Here is a 19,205-nt window from a genome sequence, read left to right on the forward strand (position 1 = left end):
CCTTGCAAGAGCAAAACCTCATACTGAAAAACATCACAGGCTTTGAAATTATGACTCAAATTCCAAAACATCATGCGAATAGCTTCAGAATTCAGTGTGCTTTTACAAAATTCACACTTTGTATGTTTTTAACAGGTTTCTTTCTGTGAAAATTTAAGGGTCATGTTTCTACATATATTTCTTTGAAAAGCAAAGCTGAGACATTTCCATGATCAGATGATTCATTAAACATCAAATATTGTGATGTTCAGAATGAAGGTATGAGATCAAAACAAAAAGGGGTTGGGTGTGGCAAACACAGAAAAGAATACTGCTTAGGTAGGAAATCAGTCGTACATACACTTACAGGGGTCCGCTGCTGGCAATGGTAAACGCACTGTAGTAATGCATGCTAACACAGGCCAGTTACAGCAGACTGTTGATTACCTGTCACTTGTTATTCTCAAACCTGAGGGCTTTTATCCTTGCAGAAAATATTAGTAGAATCTTACATTAAAAGGTCAGTTGAATAATGGAAGGAGAGGCAGATCATAGTGATAAAGTGGTTAAATAATTAAATGCTATTGTGTCATTTATAGAATAATACATTTCAAAATAATAATTACAGTTATTAAATTTGAGTTTGCCTTCAGGCAATGCTTTAGCCATGGTTTCATAAATTTCTACTTCAGAAGTTAGAGATTAAGAAACTTCAGGAAAAAAGATTGCTAGAAAAGGCACCTTGCAGTTTTATATTTTGTTCTTAACTGGGAAAATTACTAATGATATAGTTCAAGAGTAGTGTATTTCATTATGGAAGTGCAAATTATTAGATACTAATGATGCATGTCCTAATTACAGTAGTTTGTCTAGATTTCAATGTAGATGGAATAAAAATATTTATTTACAATGTTTCAGGTTCTATGAAATACATTAAGTTCTTAATTTATGCTTCCAATAAACATGAAACAATGCATTATTATTAACCAAGACTGATGTATCTTTAATTGATGATCACTGCATAGGTCATGGGTAATCTATATCCCTGGATGGTAAAGTAAATCTGCCACTTATGCCCGCCAGATGCTTCAGTTTTGGGACCAAACACAGAGAAAAGATGAAACGTATCATGTAACAACAATAGGTATTTATTACATTTCTGTTCTTTCAAAATGCTTCAACAAATTAACAAAATGAAGAAAATAAATTTAGGGGTTTGCTAGACGATTCTTTATGTTAACTGTAGTTTCTGCAATTGAACACTAGAGCACTGAACAGACTGCCATCGCTGTTGGATAAAAATTGTACTTTTAGCAAGTCAAAAAACAAACCATAACCCAAAACCTTGCAAACCTCACATCTGTTGTTATTACTTCAGTGATTAGTGAGGAAAGATCACAGAAGAGTCTGTAGACCTGAAGACATGTGTCAGTATGCAGCAGTAGTTACAGTCAAGAGGATGAGAAATTGATAGCACTCAGCACTGCAATGTTGATAACCTCCAGACCTCCAGCTCTTCAGCCTTAATGATATGTTAAGAGAGGCACAGACTCTCCAGGTTTCACACTAAGTTTGGAGACCCTGTGACTGTCACCTCACCTTCATGTCACTGCTTCTCAGAGCAAGAAGGGAGAGGGAAGTGAGCACAACAGGCTAGCAAAGTAACAAAGCGCAGAATAACAGGAATCTTACGCTCTCTCATTTCATTGACTTCACTTGCTCAGTCCTAGGGCCTAGGTTGTCTCAGAAGTCTGATCACATATTCTGCATTGGATGAGGTGCCCCTTTCTGAGGTCAGACAGCTGGGTTAGTCTTGATAGCCTGAGTCACTGCAGAAAGATAGCTCCTTAAGAAACCACTCAAACTCAGAGCAATCACTGAGGCCAAGAAAAAGTATCAGATATACAACTCCTGTAATTTATACTGAGGCAGAAATCATCCTATCTTAAAACAATGGAAAAAAACCAGTTTACTGACAACAGGCTGGTGCATCTGCTAGATAAAAGGAAAGTTCCAATAAAAAGAAAAAGAAATACAGCACGTACATTAATAAGACTGCAGTCCAACGCTTATCAGGCTCTTGACATCTTTTCCCATTATTCAAGCAATAAAAGGAACCTTTTGGTTGTGCAGTTTTAGTAGCTGCTACCCACAACAAAAGTCAGATCTTGGTTTTTAGAAATAAGGTCCTAAATTGCATTTTAGCATGCTATAAAGCAACATGTACTTAAATTTAAACGCCTAGATAGTTTCATAAAAGCTAATGCTCAGAACTTGAAGCCTAAATGGCCTGAGTTTTACTGTAATGAGCACCGGCTGATGTTAGAGATTTAAAATTATATTTAAATTATACTGAATATATATTATGGATATAATGTAATAAATATATAACATATAATAAAACGTATATTAAATTTAAATCATATGACATGCGCTCACCACTTTCACAAACGCAGACACATTCACAGACTCTTGACACATAGCAATATGCTACACAGATTTAGTAATCCAGAACTGGATTCTAGCTCCAAATTTCAAAATTTAAGTAGAAAAACAGCTCAGTCTCTTTAGTGAGAAAATATTTTTAAAACAGGATTGATATTTATTTCTGACAATTTAAAATTTTTAAATTGAACATGTAAAGCCTTTGTTTCCTGGTTAGTTTTGACCATGAACACATTAACCAGGTTTATTTTGATTCAGCTCATTACATATCTGCAAAACGCTTGAGAAAAAAATGGAAGGAACTGCGCAAGAAACAAGGAGGCATAATTTGTCACTAGTTCAAATTTAATGCATCCAGAAAAGGAAGCAGAAATAGAAAGCAGGAGAATTTGGAAATTTTACAGAAAATTAAAATAAAAGATATTAACATAGGAGAATAATGTTTATAGAAGGCATAATGTCAGTAAGAAAAAAAACAGCAAAGCAAGAATGCTTCAGTTTGTTGAAATGCTTTTAAAAAACAACAACAGAACCCCTAAACCTCCCAGAGAACTGAAAAAGTATTAGGAGTATAAATAATAAGGATAATTCCTTAAATTTAATGCACAGGAACATAAATGGCTATGTTTCAACTCTCAAAACAAGACAGCAAAGTTACTGTTCCTATTGACATAGATTTTGTAGTCCTTTAAAAACATAAAGCATTGTTAAACATATCATTACAGTATTTTTGAGCCCTGTGATAAAGCTGATACGATTTCTAAATTTCAAAAAAATTCTGCTATATACAGTCCTTGTAATTGTCCTAAAATAAGCTAGTTCTATTATACTGAAACACATCAGAGTAAAACATTCCGTGTTGACTTAAATTAAATGCAAGAACTTCAACCTGTCTTAGTATAGAGGACTTCAACAATCAGAGCAGTAACAGCTGGTTGGTATCTAAGATAGAGCATACTTTCTCTTCTAGTTACATTCACAGATTAGCATCTTAACTGAATTCTCAGTATGTTTCTGTATAGCTCAAAATAATTCCCTCACTTCGTTCCTGAAAATGTTGAAAATCACTGAAATTCTGAAGAACCTTTATCACATATCTCGACAAAGCAAAGAAATTGTGCTTTCCTGCACTAACTTCAACAGCATTTTATATTGGACTTGTATGACTCTTTTTTTATAAAATCTGAGCTATCATGAACAACTAAAATGTTTTTGGCATAATGCTGTTTAATAAAAACTCATTTTTTTAGCAAAAAGAACTCGACAACTATTTTTAAAAAAAGGAGGAGCTGTTGAATGCTCATAGGGAGATGCAGCAGCCAAAAGAAGTTAAAAAACCACAACAACAACAAAACTTTAGGAAAGTTGAGTAATATAACATTGGTATCACACATTATAGCACAGTTAAACTAATGCTAATTTAAGCAGAAAGACCTACTGTTTCAAAACATAAATTGAGAGTATGATACTGTTAGTGCTAGAAGGCAGCTTTCTGCATTGCTCATTTTAGAGTGGAAATTGATAGTACCTGAATTTAAGAATTCCTTCTAAAAAGGTAACGTTATTCAAGTATATTCAAACGTACATGCCATAATGTAGTGTTCTTAAAAAAAAGCTAACAAGGTGAAGAACAGAACTGAAAACTTATTTTATACTCGTTCACAGAAAATAAAACTGGAAATAATGTAAAATAATCTTTTTTTTAAACAACAACAATTTAGAAAGAAAAAAAAAACTGTAGATACTGCTTATAAAGCAAAAAAAAGCAGTCCTTATCTTGCTATTTTACAAATATTTAACACAGTATGCCAACATTATCATGAAAGACATGACACAATAATTTTGTTAACAATGCATTTAATAAAGAACAGGATGACCAATTGCCTTTTAAACTGTTCATAGTTTAAGAAAATGAAGATTATAACTCCCTTCTGAACAAACTGTTATTCAAATTTCTAACGGAAGTATATTCAATAGAGTAAGACTATTTTGTCCCCATGGAAGTTAACACAACATTAGAAAAGTTATTGTTAGAAAACTTTATATAAAATACACACATAAATGATCATAAAATGATTTCACATGGTTTAATTAAAAAAAAATTAAAAATCAACCAAATAAACCCCCCCACTTATTAGAGTTGCCTGACAAATTACATTAAAACAAGGCACTTACTTTTCTGTCCTCAGTTTCTACACAGGAACTGCACTCTGCTTTAGTATCCTGAAAAGACAAGCAGAGACTACGTCACAATGCATATTGACCAGGGTTGTGGGAATAACTCAGGTTGAAGAAAGGGCATCAAAGTCTGAAAAGTGGGTTTCTCAACCTATTACACTTCACTGAACTGTTATTTTGCATATGTATTACATTTAAATGTACAACATTTAGTATTATGGCTTTAAGTAAGGTTTATTAAACGTTATTACAAGCATAAAGACAGGACTGAAACATGGTAGAAAAGCAAACCTATTTCAATATTGTGTAGCCAGCTCATAAGACAAAAATATGATCTCTCTTTACAGTGTATGTTTGCCTTTTCTACTTGCATCTTGAAGAAAACACAATTGCTTGCTCACTCTTCTTTTTTTTTTTAATTAGTGATGGTAGCTTAAAAAAATATACAGGTAAGCTTAAGAGGAAACAACTGCTCAAACTTCTGTCTGTTGTCAAGAGTGCTAACTAGGACTTGATATTTTGAAGATATTGGTGTCTGAATCTCACTGCAACATGCAAGAACAATCAAGTGTCTATTTAACATAAATATGTGTATATGTATGTGTGTATATATGTACACACACACATATCTATTTTGGACTTATGTTCTCTTCAAGAGTCAAACAATCTTGAACATAATGACACCCAACACATGTTCCTTTTATTCCTAAAGGTGTTTTGACTCTCATTGAACCTTTGGATTTTTGCCCGTAGACCTGAAGGTATGCAGAGGTAATCATTATCACAAAAATTATAGTCTGAAAGGCATTTATTTCTTCATATTATCCCTTTGTACAACAAGTTACTACTGGAAACTGAGTAAGTCAAATATAGTCCATGTCATTAAACTGTAGACAAGTGACCTATTATGATTTTTCTTTTGTTTTCAACTTTACTTTTCTAGTGAGGGTATTCTTGGAAGCGGATTTTGTTTACATACTGCAACTTCAGAGATTTCTACTGGGGAAAAAAATGGCATGCAAATGAGGGACAATTTTTTGATCAAAGTAAGTCCTTCCCCAACCTCTCATTGAAGCTAGAACGACTCTCATCAGATTTTAGATTACCAGCTAGAGTTACTTGCTACATAAATCCCAAATTACAAATTTAAGACTGATAGCTAATAGCAGCTCCTATTAAAAATAAAAACAAATATTAAATAAAGAAGTTATGTTTCTTCAACACCATGCCTATTCATCTTAAATGAAGGACTAGTATTATTTCAATGCCAAAGACTTCTTACATAAGCCATATACCCATAAAAGAAAAAGAAAAAATAAAAGAAATAATTCAATCAAGTAAGATGAATCAAGGTTTCCTGAAAATACTTTCATTCACAGCAAGATATATTAAAGATGTTTTCATTAAGCATATCAAGTCCTCTGTCACTTGTTAAGCAGCATTATTTCCAACAACAAAAATCTTTGTTATTCTAGTTAGTTTCATATGTGAATCAGTACCTCAAATACTCTTCATATTCAAAATACTTTTCATGGGGAACCAGACTGTACTTCGTGAAACGTAACACTCAAAAATATTCTTTCGGGTGTGACTTACTGGCAGCCAGACAGCCTCTCACCATGTCTCTCCTCCCATTTGGTGGATAAGGAAATACAATCTCTGCCTACAGGCTGACTTCCTGAGCTTGTTTGTATATTTACATTCAGGTTTTTGAGGTGAGGGAGTGAGGGAAAAAGCTTTCTGCCTCAGAGGAATGAATTCAAACACCACTAGCACCAGTGCTCTTTACCTGCTAGCTATGTCCTAAGTCACCTTTTGAAAATAACGGAATGTTCTTCAACGTATTTATTGGTTAATCAAAAATGAATCATATCTTTTCATACAACCAAGGACAAGGGTGGCTCTATCTCACATACTGAGCTAAATTAACTGAATGCAGAATAAAGTAGCTCCTATCAGATTCTAGCCATACCTATTACAAACTCTCAGTATGATGAATATACCTTGCTCAAGACCAAACAGTACTCTGATCTCTTCCACTGTCTATAGAAGATTTTAGTTTGCTATTTTGCCACTGTCATTTCCCATTAAAAGCAATTTTTAAGAAACCTAAGTTCCTAAGCACTCATTACTCAATGTGAATTAAAAATGCAGTTTTATCTGGATAAAACAAAAACCATCTTCCTCCCAGCACAGTTTATTTTACATGGTTGTCTACAACCAGTAAGGCAAAAGCTACCAATTAAGCATGCCGCCCAGCTGAACACAGTTGAGGCCAACCCAGCTGAGACTCTCAATGCTGCCATCAGGAATTGAAGAGACAATGTGCCTGGAAGTTAACCGACACCAGCCATAAGGAAAAGATACAGGCTGAAAATCAAATTACATCATTTTTATTCTGTGTTTTATCCCTGAACATCAGACAATCATTTAATCTCGTAGTGTTTGGTTTTCTATCTAAAGATATGGAAAATGAATCTTACAAATTAACCATGGCACCGTCAGCAATGAAAACTACGTATGTGCGGTTTCAATATTACTGAATATTGAAGCCAGCAAGAAAGAGTGGTACTAGCTTATCTTTGAAATGATGTAAAGTCACGATTTGGGTAAAGAAATAGCTGTATGTCTTCAAGAGTAGAGACCCGAATTTGGACTTCTGCGCAAGGACAGGAAAAAAAAAAAATCAGGGTCCACTGTTATTTTATTGTTTTGGGTATTCCAAATACTAATTTTAAAATACTGTCTAAATCATTTTTGACAAACTTGCTGTGGGTACATTATCAGATAATAACCTGGACTGTAACAACCCTTTAATATGTAACACCGTACAAAGCCTGACTTCCTGCACAGGATTTTTCTTTACCAATGGGTGAAATCCTCACAAATGCATATGTGCTAATGAAGTATAACTAAGGATAGGGACAGGTTACCTAAAGAAGGACTAAAGCAGAATTCCAAAATCCTCAGTCCAAAGGGGTTAAAGCAGTTGGAAGGAGTTAAAAATTTGAACAGTAAAAATTTGTGCAGTAGGTGAAGAAGTAATAATAGGACACAATCAATGAGTCTCTTCTAAAATCAGTAACTTGCAAATTTATTAGCTGAATAATAAACTGTAATTTGCAACAGGTTTATATTTAAAAACAATAGCAATAGTTCATCACTTCTGCAGAAACAGTTACAGGAGTTGCTTGTTGTGCATCTGATGTCTCTAGAAAGTCTATGATAAAGTCCTTTTGGAAGAGAAGCAGTCTAGTACTTTGTTACCAACTGTAACTGAACTCAGACAGAACTTATCCTTGACTGAAAAGAGTATGTCACGTTAGGGATGTGCATGCATATGTTAACCTTTAATTGCCCAAGCAAAAGAAACCAATTTTTCTGAAACAATTAGTGTTACAATTCTTTAAACCAGTGAAGTTGCTGGCTTAATCAAATATATGTTTAAATATAAATATTTCAGTATACATCATCTACATCCTACATATACCTCTTTTAAAGAAAAAAATGTACTCAGACACTCAGCTTTAAAAAAATTATCAAAATGAATCATCTGTCAAGCTCAGAACAAGAAGGGAAGAAATCAGAATGTTCTTCTCTGGGAGACATCGGTGCTACTTTTTGTAAGTGCCAAATGACAAAGCACTGTCGTCGTAGTATGTGTATTGCAAATTCCCAACTGTATAAATTATTTGAGATTAAGAAGTACCATTGCTGTAAAGCAAGTGTAAAGACCTATAGAGTTGACCAATACATCAGGCACTTTCTTTACCGTTGTTACATCACAAAAAAGAAGTCAAAACCAAGCAAAATCTGTTCCTCTGAAGAATTACTATTTTAGACGAATTATATAATGATAGAATACTTCATAGGATGTTTCATGGGAAAGATGGAAAGAATGAATTAGAGCCATACCCTGCTACTAAGGTAGAAACCTCTCTCATCCGTTTCAGTTTAAAACCAACATAATTACTTTTTTCTCTAGGTGCCACTGCATAACAGCCAATTAAATTATATTATTATAAAAATAATGAGAGCTCTATTTTTTACATGGCAGCACAAAAGAAAAATGCCTTTTTTGTCTGATGTCGGGTAGCAGCAACAAGAAAACAAAGCAGGGTTTTATGCAGAACATCAGGAGCAACATAGGACAAACACAACTTTTAAGAGTTGAACAAGTGCCATAAGGGACACTGCCACATATATTTAACACTAGAATTGCATTGATTGAGATGGTGAACCTATGCTCACCTCTGTGTTTGCAGGCATACAGTTCTGAAAGGTACCCTTCAAAAGTTCCTACTGAAATTTAGTCACCTTAGTGACCAAATGGTATTAAATTTATGGTTGTTTTGAGTACGATGCCTTACCAGATAGAAAAGTAAGACCAAGAGATACAATTCTTTCAGTGCTAGTTTGGAGACAATTAATGATTCAGATAACTCAACAGCAAGATCTACTGCAAGCACATCGAATAGAATACATCAGATATGACACCCATTTTATTCCTGAGAAGGCTCCCTTTCGTCATACCAGTTGCTCTCAGTTTGATCGTTCATATATTTCAGGGATTTTAAAGTTCAATATGCTCGGCCGTTGAGAAATGTATCTACCACCTTAATCCAATATTGGCATTATACAAATGTTACTGAACAGAAGTAAAAAAGAAGCTCTAGAAAGTAAAAGTAATCATTGGTGGTAGCATGATGCTGCATGATATTTTGGCTTTAGGATGCAGTAGAAACCTCCATACACTTTATTTTAAATAGTTTCTATAATTCTACATTTAAGTAGACTTTTTGAATTGCAAATAGAAATAGTGAAATCAATATCCCAAGTAGCCTGAAGTCATGCTAACATAACGAACACCTGCACATGGCTGTGTACTTTATCACACTTTTTTCAGTTTGTTATCTCCGAGCTATCCAAAACCTATTTCCTCTACTTCCCTATCATCGTAACACAGAATACCAGAAACAAAACAAAACAAATGCACACCCCCACCCCCAGAAATAAGCAAACTGTACAGGCTAAGAAACTTTAGAAAAGTTATTTGTATTTCTAACACTTTTTTTTCATGTGAAAGTAATGAAATATGAAAGGCAAACGGAATTCATATCTACACACACTACTCCCATGGCCTGTATCAGAAGGAGGAAAGATGAGACTCTGGAAGTTACTGACGTACTCCCTCAACTGTTTTTGTCTGTAATATCAAGAATGGTCAGTAGGTGGAAGCAAATAACCTTGTAAAATCTTGTTCAACTTCCCTATGAAAAATAAATCTATTGCGCTGACCACGTTGGTCAGGCATTTTACGTGTCTCCTTGGCATCCCAACAAGTGCTAACACAAATTATGTCTTTTTTTCACAACACTGCTTTCCAATTTCATAAAAAGGCTGTAGATTTAGAAATAAAAGGTGGGGTTTTTTCAGGTTTGAAATTTTTAGAAATGAAACAGATTCCTTTTAATGACTAACACATAAATAAAGGTAACCTGATGTTAAACAAAACAAGAATATATATATTTAAAATTAAGAAGTACACAGGCAAATTCTAGGTTATTGATTTTTCTGGATATTTTTATTAAGTGCTTAAGTATATCAGACCCCTGAATTACTGAGGAAAATACTTAATCTTTTTCACTATCTATTAGCCATTATATTTCATTATTGCTGCTAACAAACAGGCTGCCAGCAGAAGAATTCATTTGAATTTCATATTAGTTCTATTTTATCCATCCCAGAGAACAAATTAACCACATAGTAATATTTACTGAAGAAGAAAATAAATGAAAAATGAAATCTTAGAATGTGACATTCAAGTCTTTACTAAGTTCGTCCCCAGAAACCAAAGGACTCATGCAGAAGCCTCATCAAATTAAGTTAAGAAACCAATTGCAGGATTTTAATGGCTTCAGCAGTTGCAATGTCAATGATGTAAGAAAAGAGCTTTATTTATGAAAGCAGTAGCTAAATCTCTATGTACTAACATTTCCGGACCAACAGAGGCTTGTGTCTACAAGCTACAAGCACAAACCAGGAGAAGACTGGGTCGTCCACATCTTTTTCTGTTGCCTCAGGGCAGCCTCGGGGCTGTTTGTCTAGAGTCAAAAAGGAAATCCATATGATCAGGGATTTAAAATTAAGTTTCTCAAGACTTTGGGGAGCTTACTCATCTTGTTTCTAGCTAAAAGTAGACGGACTTTAAGAGGAAGGTTTACAAGACTCTTGGAAACTGAACTGACAAATTTTATAATAAAAAATTTCTGCTAGTAAAAATACTGCTGTATTTTTAATGTAGATTTGAAGGGACTCGTGTGTGTGCTCTCCCACACATCCACCCACCATCCGGCTGTGTAAGTGGATACCCAATCTCTTCTTTCTTCTGATTCTAGTGGTTTGCTTATGTTCATTTACAATTTTCAAGGCTATCAAGAGCTGAAAACATTTCTTCCAGAAAAAGCTTGACTTTCTTCATTAATAAAGACTTTTTTGAGGGAACTGGTACTGCTTGCTGATAAAGCTTTATGGACTGGAGCATATGAAACTTTCCCACTACTTCTCCTCTTCATTCTCTCACCTTTATGAATTACTTGTCCTTTGCTTAAATACACTCTAAATACTTAGAGATGCAAAGACATGTCTCTCCACAGGACAGCAAGCAAGCCTTTGTGCCCCAGAACTCATCTAATTTCTCCAAAAGTATGTTTTCATTAGCCCAATGATGCAAAATTGCCTGAGTGTAAATCTTCTGCCTATGTCCTTAGATCATAAACAACTGCACAAAACAACATAAAAAATATGCAGAATTTTCAGAAAATATGCATATAATTTTAAGGCATGAATCTATCACGTAGAAGTATCTAGCTATGTCTATAGGAATTTGCTGTTGAAGTCTAGAAAAATATCAGGTTAAGAATTAATTTGGGGACTAGTAAATATTTAATTTTCAAAGATGGCAATACAAATTTATGTTAGATAAAATTATCAGTTTGAACAGCATGAAAATATTCAAGTTTCCTATATATAACATCATTTTGATCTACAGGTCAAATCTGAAACTCCTTTTCTATATTACTCTCCATTTTCAAGGCTGAAAGTTGCCATGCTCAATTCAAAGAGAAACACAGTTGCATGTGAATCCATCCTCAGTTTCAGATGCAAAGTGGGAAAAAATATGCAATTTCCATTTTCTAGTTTGTGTGCAATTTTCTAAAGAATCCTTTGAAAATCTAATTATAGTTCATTTTTAACTAATTTGGGAAAAAAACGTCACTTCAGAAGCAAAGTCAGGTTAACCACCCTAACAAGAATTTTCAAAACTGTAAATTTTAACAGTTCTAAACTGTTAAAACTGACTTTTTAAACTGTAAATGTTATTTATCCAATAATATCCCCTTAGGTGTCAAGTAGATCAACAGCCACATAAACATTAGTATATTTTAAGTCACTGAAATCTAGGCAATCAATAGATATTCCTGCCAAATCCAAAATAAGAGTTGTCGATAAAGCTGCCAGTTTGAACACAGACTACACGCTAGGTAAGCTGGGCAAGATAACAACTGGCAATATATACCCACAGTGCAGATGCAACTTTTATAGAAAGCAATCTAATTTGACAGTCTATGTTTTCAAATTAACATCAGCATAAGGGGACAGCTGGCTTCCTGGAGAAATTTATCTTTTTTAGCCCCGTTTCCTAAAGGAAACAAGCATATAAAATTACTTTGTACCTCAAGTACCTCAACACCTTTAGAACATATTTATTAAGTTCAGCCACATTTGACAGGGAAACAGAAGCCCCAAGAGTTACTATGTTCCTGTATTTCCCATAAATTAGTGGCTGAATAAAAAGACCAAACATTACTTGCAAAAGCCACTACACTAGCTGTTAAAAGACCTCAAAAGGAGCTGAGGGTGCTGAGATGGGGAGGACTCATTATGTGAAGTCAAAATAGATGGGAAGGAGCCCATGTTTTTCAAGTGGGCACTGTGAGGACACAGGTACCAATCTGTAATAAAACTATTTCAGTTAAGTCCACTGTTCACAAAAATCACCAAATCACAGAATCATTAAAGTTGGAAAACACCTGTAAGATCATCAAGTCCAACCATCAACCAACACCACCATGCCCACTAAATCATGTCCCGCAATGCCATGTCCACATGTTCCTTGAACACCTCCAGTGAGGGTGTCTCTACCACCTCCCTGGGCAGCCTGTTCCAGAGCTTCATCGCGCTCTCAGAAAAGAAATATTTCCTAATATCCACTCTAGACCTCCTCTGGCGCAACTTGAGGCCATTTCCTCTCATCCAATCACTTGTTACTTGGGAGAAGAGACCAACACCCACCCCTCTACAACCTCCTTTCAGGCAGTTGTAGAGAGCGATGAGGTCTCCCCTCAGCCTCCTCTTCTCCAGACTGAACAACCCCAGCTCCCTCAGCTGCTCCTCATCAGACTTGTGCTCCAGACCCCTCACCAACTTCGTCGCCCTTCTCTGGACACGCTCCAGCAACTCAATGTCCTTCTTGTAATGAGGGGCATAATATAACTTACTTAAAGACTGAAGAGGACTTTTGTTGAAGTTTTGAACAGAGTTCAGTCATTTTACAGCTACATATTGAGAAAAAGTAAACATTTTAACTGAGATTTTCAAGCAAATTTTCAAGCTTACAGAGAGACAGGAAAGAAATTTCTTACTGAAAGAAGGTGTACAATGACTGCAGTACTAAAAAAGTAGGTGCCCATGAAAATTAAGGCACTGTGAAAAGTTACTTTGTTCTTCCATATTACACTAAATTTTTGATTCAGTCACGAGAGGATGAGTTTTATGCTTTTAACATATATTCATAACATATGCCTATTTCCAAGCTGTAAAAACAGTTACATTCATAATAAACTGGTTATGTATTCGCTATGCTTTTTTGATTAAAAAGGCAAAACAGAACTTCGTATTGGAATCAAGGCTTCACTGCATAAACAACTGCCTTGTATCCGAGTGGTTTTTTTAAAAAAATAATAAATACCTAGATTCAATACAGCCAAGAAGTGTCTCCTCTTTTTAAATCAGTGTACTGGTTTTGGCTGCGATAGTGTTAATTTTCTTCACAGTAGCTGGTATAACGTTGTGTTTTGCATTTGTGACCAAAACACTGTTGATAACGCACCAATTTTTCATTTCTTGCCGAGCAGGGCTTACACAGCCTCAAGGCCGTCTCTGTTTCTCAGGCTGCCCCACCAGCGAGTGGGCTGGGGGTGCACAAGAGGTTGGGAGGGGACAGAGCTGGGACAGCTGACCCCGACTAACCAAAGGGATATTCCAGACCACTTGATGTTGTGTTCAGCAATAAAAAGCTGGGGGAAGAAGAAGGAAGGTTAAGACACTGGAGTTACAGCATCTGTCTTCCCGAGTAAACACCATGTGAGATGAAGCCCTGCCTTCCGGGAAATGGTGAAACGTCTGCCTGCTGATGGGAAGCAGTGAATGAACTCCTTATTTTGCTTTGCTTGCAACGTGCAGCTTCTGCTTTACCTCTTAAACTGTCTTTATCTCAACCCACCAGTATTCTCACTTCTCTCCCCCATCCCACTGCGGGGGAGTGAGCAAGCAGCTGGGTGGTGCTTAGCTGCCTACTGGGGTTAACCCACAACCACCAGAAATTTATTATTTTTCAGCTTCTACCTATTCACAAGTGTGACAAGTAGTCAGGTCACAAATTATTTGGTGCTTCATATATGGAGACTTTGTTTCAACTTCCTGGCATACCTCTGCATCATTACACTAATAAGAATGTGGTAACGAAGGCATGAGTGAAGACTGTATCCAAAGGACTATTCTTATGAGCAAATTAAAAAGTAGCTCTGACTACAGCTATTGCTTTAACATCCATGAGAAATAAAGAATTTAACTAGAGCCTCAGACAGCAAGCTTGTATGATTTAGAATAGCCACAGCTTTGACTTATTTTCTTATCAACCAATAGTTAGACTTTTTTGGTTTTGTTGGCAAGAAGAAAATGAGTGAGATGAGATCTATTTTCCTTCTTCTGGGCCTAGTGTAGGGTATACAAGACCAGTTTATTCTGAAATATCTGCCAAGCTATGCTATGACGTGAAGACATCAGAACACATTTCTTTTCCAACTCTTTTTAGGAACCCCATCATTAAAAACATAGTGGTCAAAGAAGAGCCCTGAAAGGCTGCTGAGTAACACTCGTTCACATTGCACATACCAAGAAGCTAAGACAGCCCATAAGAGAAGCCTGCTAAGGAAAACAAGCAGAGACAAGTATCAGTAGTGTGGCTGTGTTACTGCTCAGCAATGATGAGCACCCAATATCGCCAGTACATGCTCTTCTCCTGAATGAGTGTGCTGGAATTCAAAATGTCTCAGTACTAACATACGTGTACTTTTGAAATAAGTATACAGATGATACATTGTTCCTCCTACTTTTTCTTGGCTATTTTTCCCCCAAACAGATGCTTTGGCCTGTATCAACACTAAAGCACCAGGAACAGGTTCAGAGAGAACAAATGACGCCAGCATCTTTTTGCAAAGGATGACTCTGTCTCAGTACTGGTCAAGAGACACACCACACAGTACCAAAAGAAAATAAAAGAAAAACAAATGAAATGAAAAAAAAACGCAAGGTCCCTTCACCCCCCCCAAACCCCTTCTCTTCAGTTGTGACCACAGATTTTGTGGTTTTGTGTATGGATTAATGTGCACTGAGGAATTAACCTTCTTTTTAAACAAGGAATATTGATTATTTAGTTGTAACAAATACTTTTTAATATCTAATAATTCAATGATTTTCTTTAAATTGGAGTGCAGATAATATCTCCACGTAATACTGTATAGTATGTGAAGATACTTCAGTATGCAACTGAAATATAATAGCTACTGTACTTGTTTTAGGACTTATTTCACTGTACGTACAGACTGGCAAATTTCTCCCCCCACATTAAAGATGTGTATGAAAGAAGAATGCATAAAACGAGCCAAAACATTTGGAAGGGAGAGGTGCCAAAATAATCTCAAGGCAAAAGGTCAGTGTACCAAGAAGTTAATTTATAAATGAGTTTGGATCCATCAAAAAATAAGAAAATCAGTTTCTTCCTCCTTTTCTTAACCTAGTAGAGAAATGAAAGGAACAACCTAGCCATCTACATGCAATTTGTCTAAGGTTATTATCTTTAGTCTCATAATCTGCAATTTCTCACTCATTAAACAGGTTAAGTCACCTATTCAACAGAGAAAATCCAGTAGGAATGAAGCATCAAGCATCACACTATGAATTATAGGAGCTGTACAGGAATTAAACCTCTATAGCTCTCATTTTCCCTTATGTCTAAACACAAAGCTTTTCTACTTAAACACACCAACTGAGCCTTCAGTTTTAAGCTGCAGGTTCTCTACCATACCGGATAAGAGAAGAAGTTAATCTACCTTAAAACCTTGCCTCGCACTGAAGCACCTATACTGTCTCTGGGGTGCTGATCGATCGCTAAGACCATTCTTTGACTTCTGAAGGACTGAATCAGAGCCCTAGGAATGGAGCAGTAAGGAAGTGAGACAGTCAGAAAGTAGTCTGTAGCAAAAGCTTAGGGAAGGTCTATGATGTCTTGCACGCAAACTATGCTTTGTATACACATCAGTACTGCTCTACCTCAGAAGCTTGTGTATCAAGCCTGATGTATGGTAACTAGGTTCTAAAAACCAGCAGCTGAGGTACACTCGAGCTAGAAGCTCTTTTCAGGCCATTTAATAACCATGAGATTTTTATCTCATGAACTCATCCATTCTGTTTTTGAAACTCCTCATACTTTTAGCCTCTGAAATATCCCATTGCAATTCCACAGTTTAATTATGTATTATATGGAAAACCACACCCTTTTGTTTGGTTTTAATTTGGTAATCAAAATTTGATTGGATGTCAACAGTTCTTTTTTTCACCAGTGAAAAAGTAAGTAATTACACCAGTGTTTAAAATGCTTCAGAGGGGTGTCTCTCTCAAATGTTAGAATTTGTACCAACATGTATCTCTCAATCCTAAGGAGAATCCTCCATCTTTTTGGTAGTAACCTTCAACTATTTGACACTTGATAAAATCTGAATGTTCTCATTTAATTAATAAAGTAGAAGAAGTGTTGACCCAGGAAAAAAGAGTGCTGTACTTATTTCAAACTTCCATTTAAAAGATTATCTTACCAAATCTGATGGCATTATTGTTTAAAAAAAAATCTGCAGAAAATAAAGGATTGCATATTCTGAAACGCCAACTCAGCATGGCCAAGGGATTCTGAGGGACAAAAACTACATCAGAGCTTTGATCCCCCACCTCCTAACGCCACATTACATTTTCTATATGTTCTTTCTACTTTATAGGCTAAATACACGACTCTGTGCTTTTTGTAAAGTTTTACTTCCAGTTTAACCAAGTTACCCAAGCATGAATACTGAAAGTATCTAAGATGCACAATTTAAAACAGTAAAATAGAACCAGTAGATCAGTTTCAAGAGCTACAAAATTGATTACATCAAAACCTATTTTTGATGGAGCACAAATGGCACTGTTCCTGAATTCAGAACATTTCCTTGATGAATTATTTTCAACCCATGGTAAGTGTAACCGCATGCATCTCCCTTAAACTAAGAAGTTGTTAGAATCACATTATAGCAGAAAAATACATTGCTCCCTCTTTCTGTATAAACCAGGTTAATAGACTTTCATTTGATCTGGTAAATTTTTTAAATTACTTTTTGGCCAGACCAATTTCAAATTTATGATCCTAATATACTGAAACTTTTCTTTAAAGGCTGAACACAAATTCTGAACCTTAGAGGAAAAAATCCACAACTTCTCTGTGGAACCTTAGTTTTAGCAGCCTCTGCCCATCAGTCCTACTATAATTTAACCCAAGATAAGAACACAGAACATAGGCTGACAGGTGATATATGCTTGCTATTTTGCTGTTCATGTAACCATTAACAATAACTACAATAGAGCACATGAATGATAAAGACCTGATATTCACTGAACTGTAAAATCCAATACTCTTTACCAAGGTGGGGTAAGGGGATGAGGGGTGGGGGAATCTATTAAAAAATCTGTGCCTCAACTAATAATACTATATATAGTATGTCAACTTGGTAAACCATGTGCCCGTAAGGTGTTTCCTTTTTTTATCATAGAAGGATCTTCTTAGGGGTAGCTCTGATTATAATTATTTATTAAAATGTGTTGTGAAAAGAATCACTGTTTTACTGTAAATAGGCTGAAACTTTTCTATCTAACAAATTGTACTCTCTAAATAAGTGAAAAAAAAATTATTTACAATCGGAATCAGAGAAAGTGTTTCTTTAGCCGGTTTCCTGACAATTAACCAGCTCTGATTTTGTTTATACAAGGGTATCCAATTACAAACAAACTCACATAACAGCTGCACACTCACAAAACTTGCATTTCTCTTAGCTTTTAAAGCAAGTTTCAGGGCTGAAATCTTAACTTAAACGATAATGAAAGTTCCAAATCAAACTTCATCATCACTATCTTCAAACAAGAAATGAGAGATCCCATGGTATTGCTAAGTTGTTTTAACTTTATCGTGATCACCGTAACGTACTTTATGTGCTGATCTGAAACACAAAGAATTAACATGAATGCATTTCAAACACGTAGCAGATTAAGGTCCAGATTCTTTGTTGTTACAGTAAGACCAAATGCTTAAATTCCTTCATCAAATGTAAAGAACAGTATTTTTAAAATATATTTTAACCCAGTATTATAAAACAAGAGTGTGGTATTTTAACAATAAATTCAGTAACATCAGCACTAAGCCCCCTAGGTCTCATTTCCTATAGCTATGCTTTTAGCAAGTAAAACCAGGACTACAAGAACACTAGTATATCATCTGGAAGAGAATTATTATATATACCCTTCTAAACCAGAAAGAAAAATACTATTATGTCTTGTCATAGCTGAACACAAACAAAAGGATTATAGTAGTATCTTTCACTAAAATAGAGCTGATGTTCTTTAAAACACGCTTACTCAAACACAAACATAATTAACTGCTTTTCAACACTCACTAAAAGACTGAAAGGATCCTAAATCGGCTTTAAGTGGTTAGAACAAAATATATTTTTATCAAAATAGAAAATATTAAATGCATTTATAAGATAACTTCATTTGTTGGAAATTCTGAATTTTAATAGAATTATGGGCGCATTAGTATAAAATCAGGAAAAGAGACTTTTTTCGGTCACTGCTTTTATATAGTCTTACTTTTAGTTTTTTGTTTAAACATATGATCCTTTTGTATATAAAGGCTACCCTTAAAAACATCTGAGTCACACAAACTCTCCCTTGCATGATCTATTGTCTCATGAAAAAAGTGTTATAAACCCAGAAGTAAAAATAACGTAATTATTAAAGCAAAACAGAAAGTTCTTAGGATGACCAATGTTAACTGAAGGAATCCCGATAAAGACAGTTATTTCCCTTTGGAATTCTTGGAATGCTGTGGAATTGCAGTCATAACTGGTATATGTTTTAAAAGATACTTAGTAAAACTGATCAGCAATGAAGAATTTTCA

General features: G+C 35.2%; 1 protein-coding gene across 1 annotated transcript in view; it reads right to left on the reverse strand.

Moving 5' to 3' along the window:
- Positions 1-19,205, reverse strand: part of RBFOX1 (RNA binding fox-1 homolog 1) — a 1,305,306-nt gene that overhangs the window by 600,894 nt on the left and 685,207 nt on the right. Inside the window, exon 5 of the mRNA XM_059826338.1 lies at positions 4,600-4,647. Coding sequence (XP_059682321.1) covers positions 4,600-4,647 — 48 coding nt within the window. The remainder of the gene's footprint in view (positions 1-4,599; positions 4,648-19,205) is intronic.

The sequence above is a fragment of the Gavia stellata genome, chromosome 18 (assembly GCF_030936135.1).
Source record: "Gavia stellata isolate bGavSte3 chromosome 18, bGavSte3.hap2, whole genome shotgun sequence".
Classification (NCBI taxonomy): domain Eukaryota; kingdom Metazoa; phylum Chordata; class Aves; order Gaviiformes; family Gaviidae; genus Gavia; species Gavia stellata.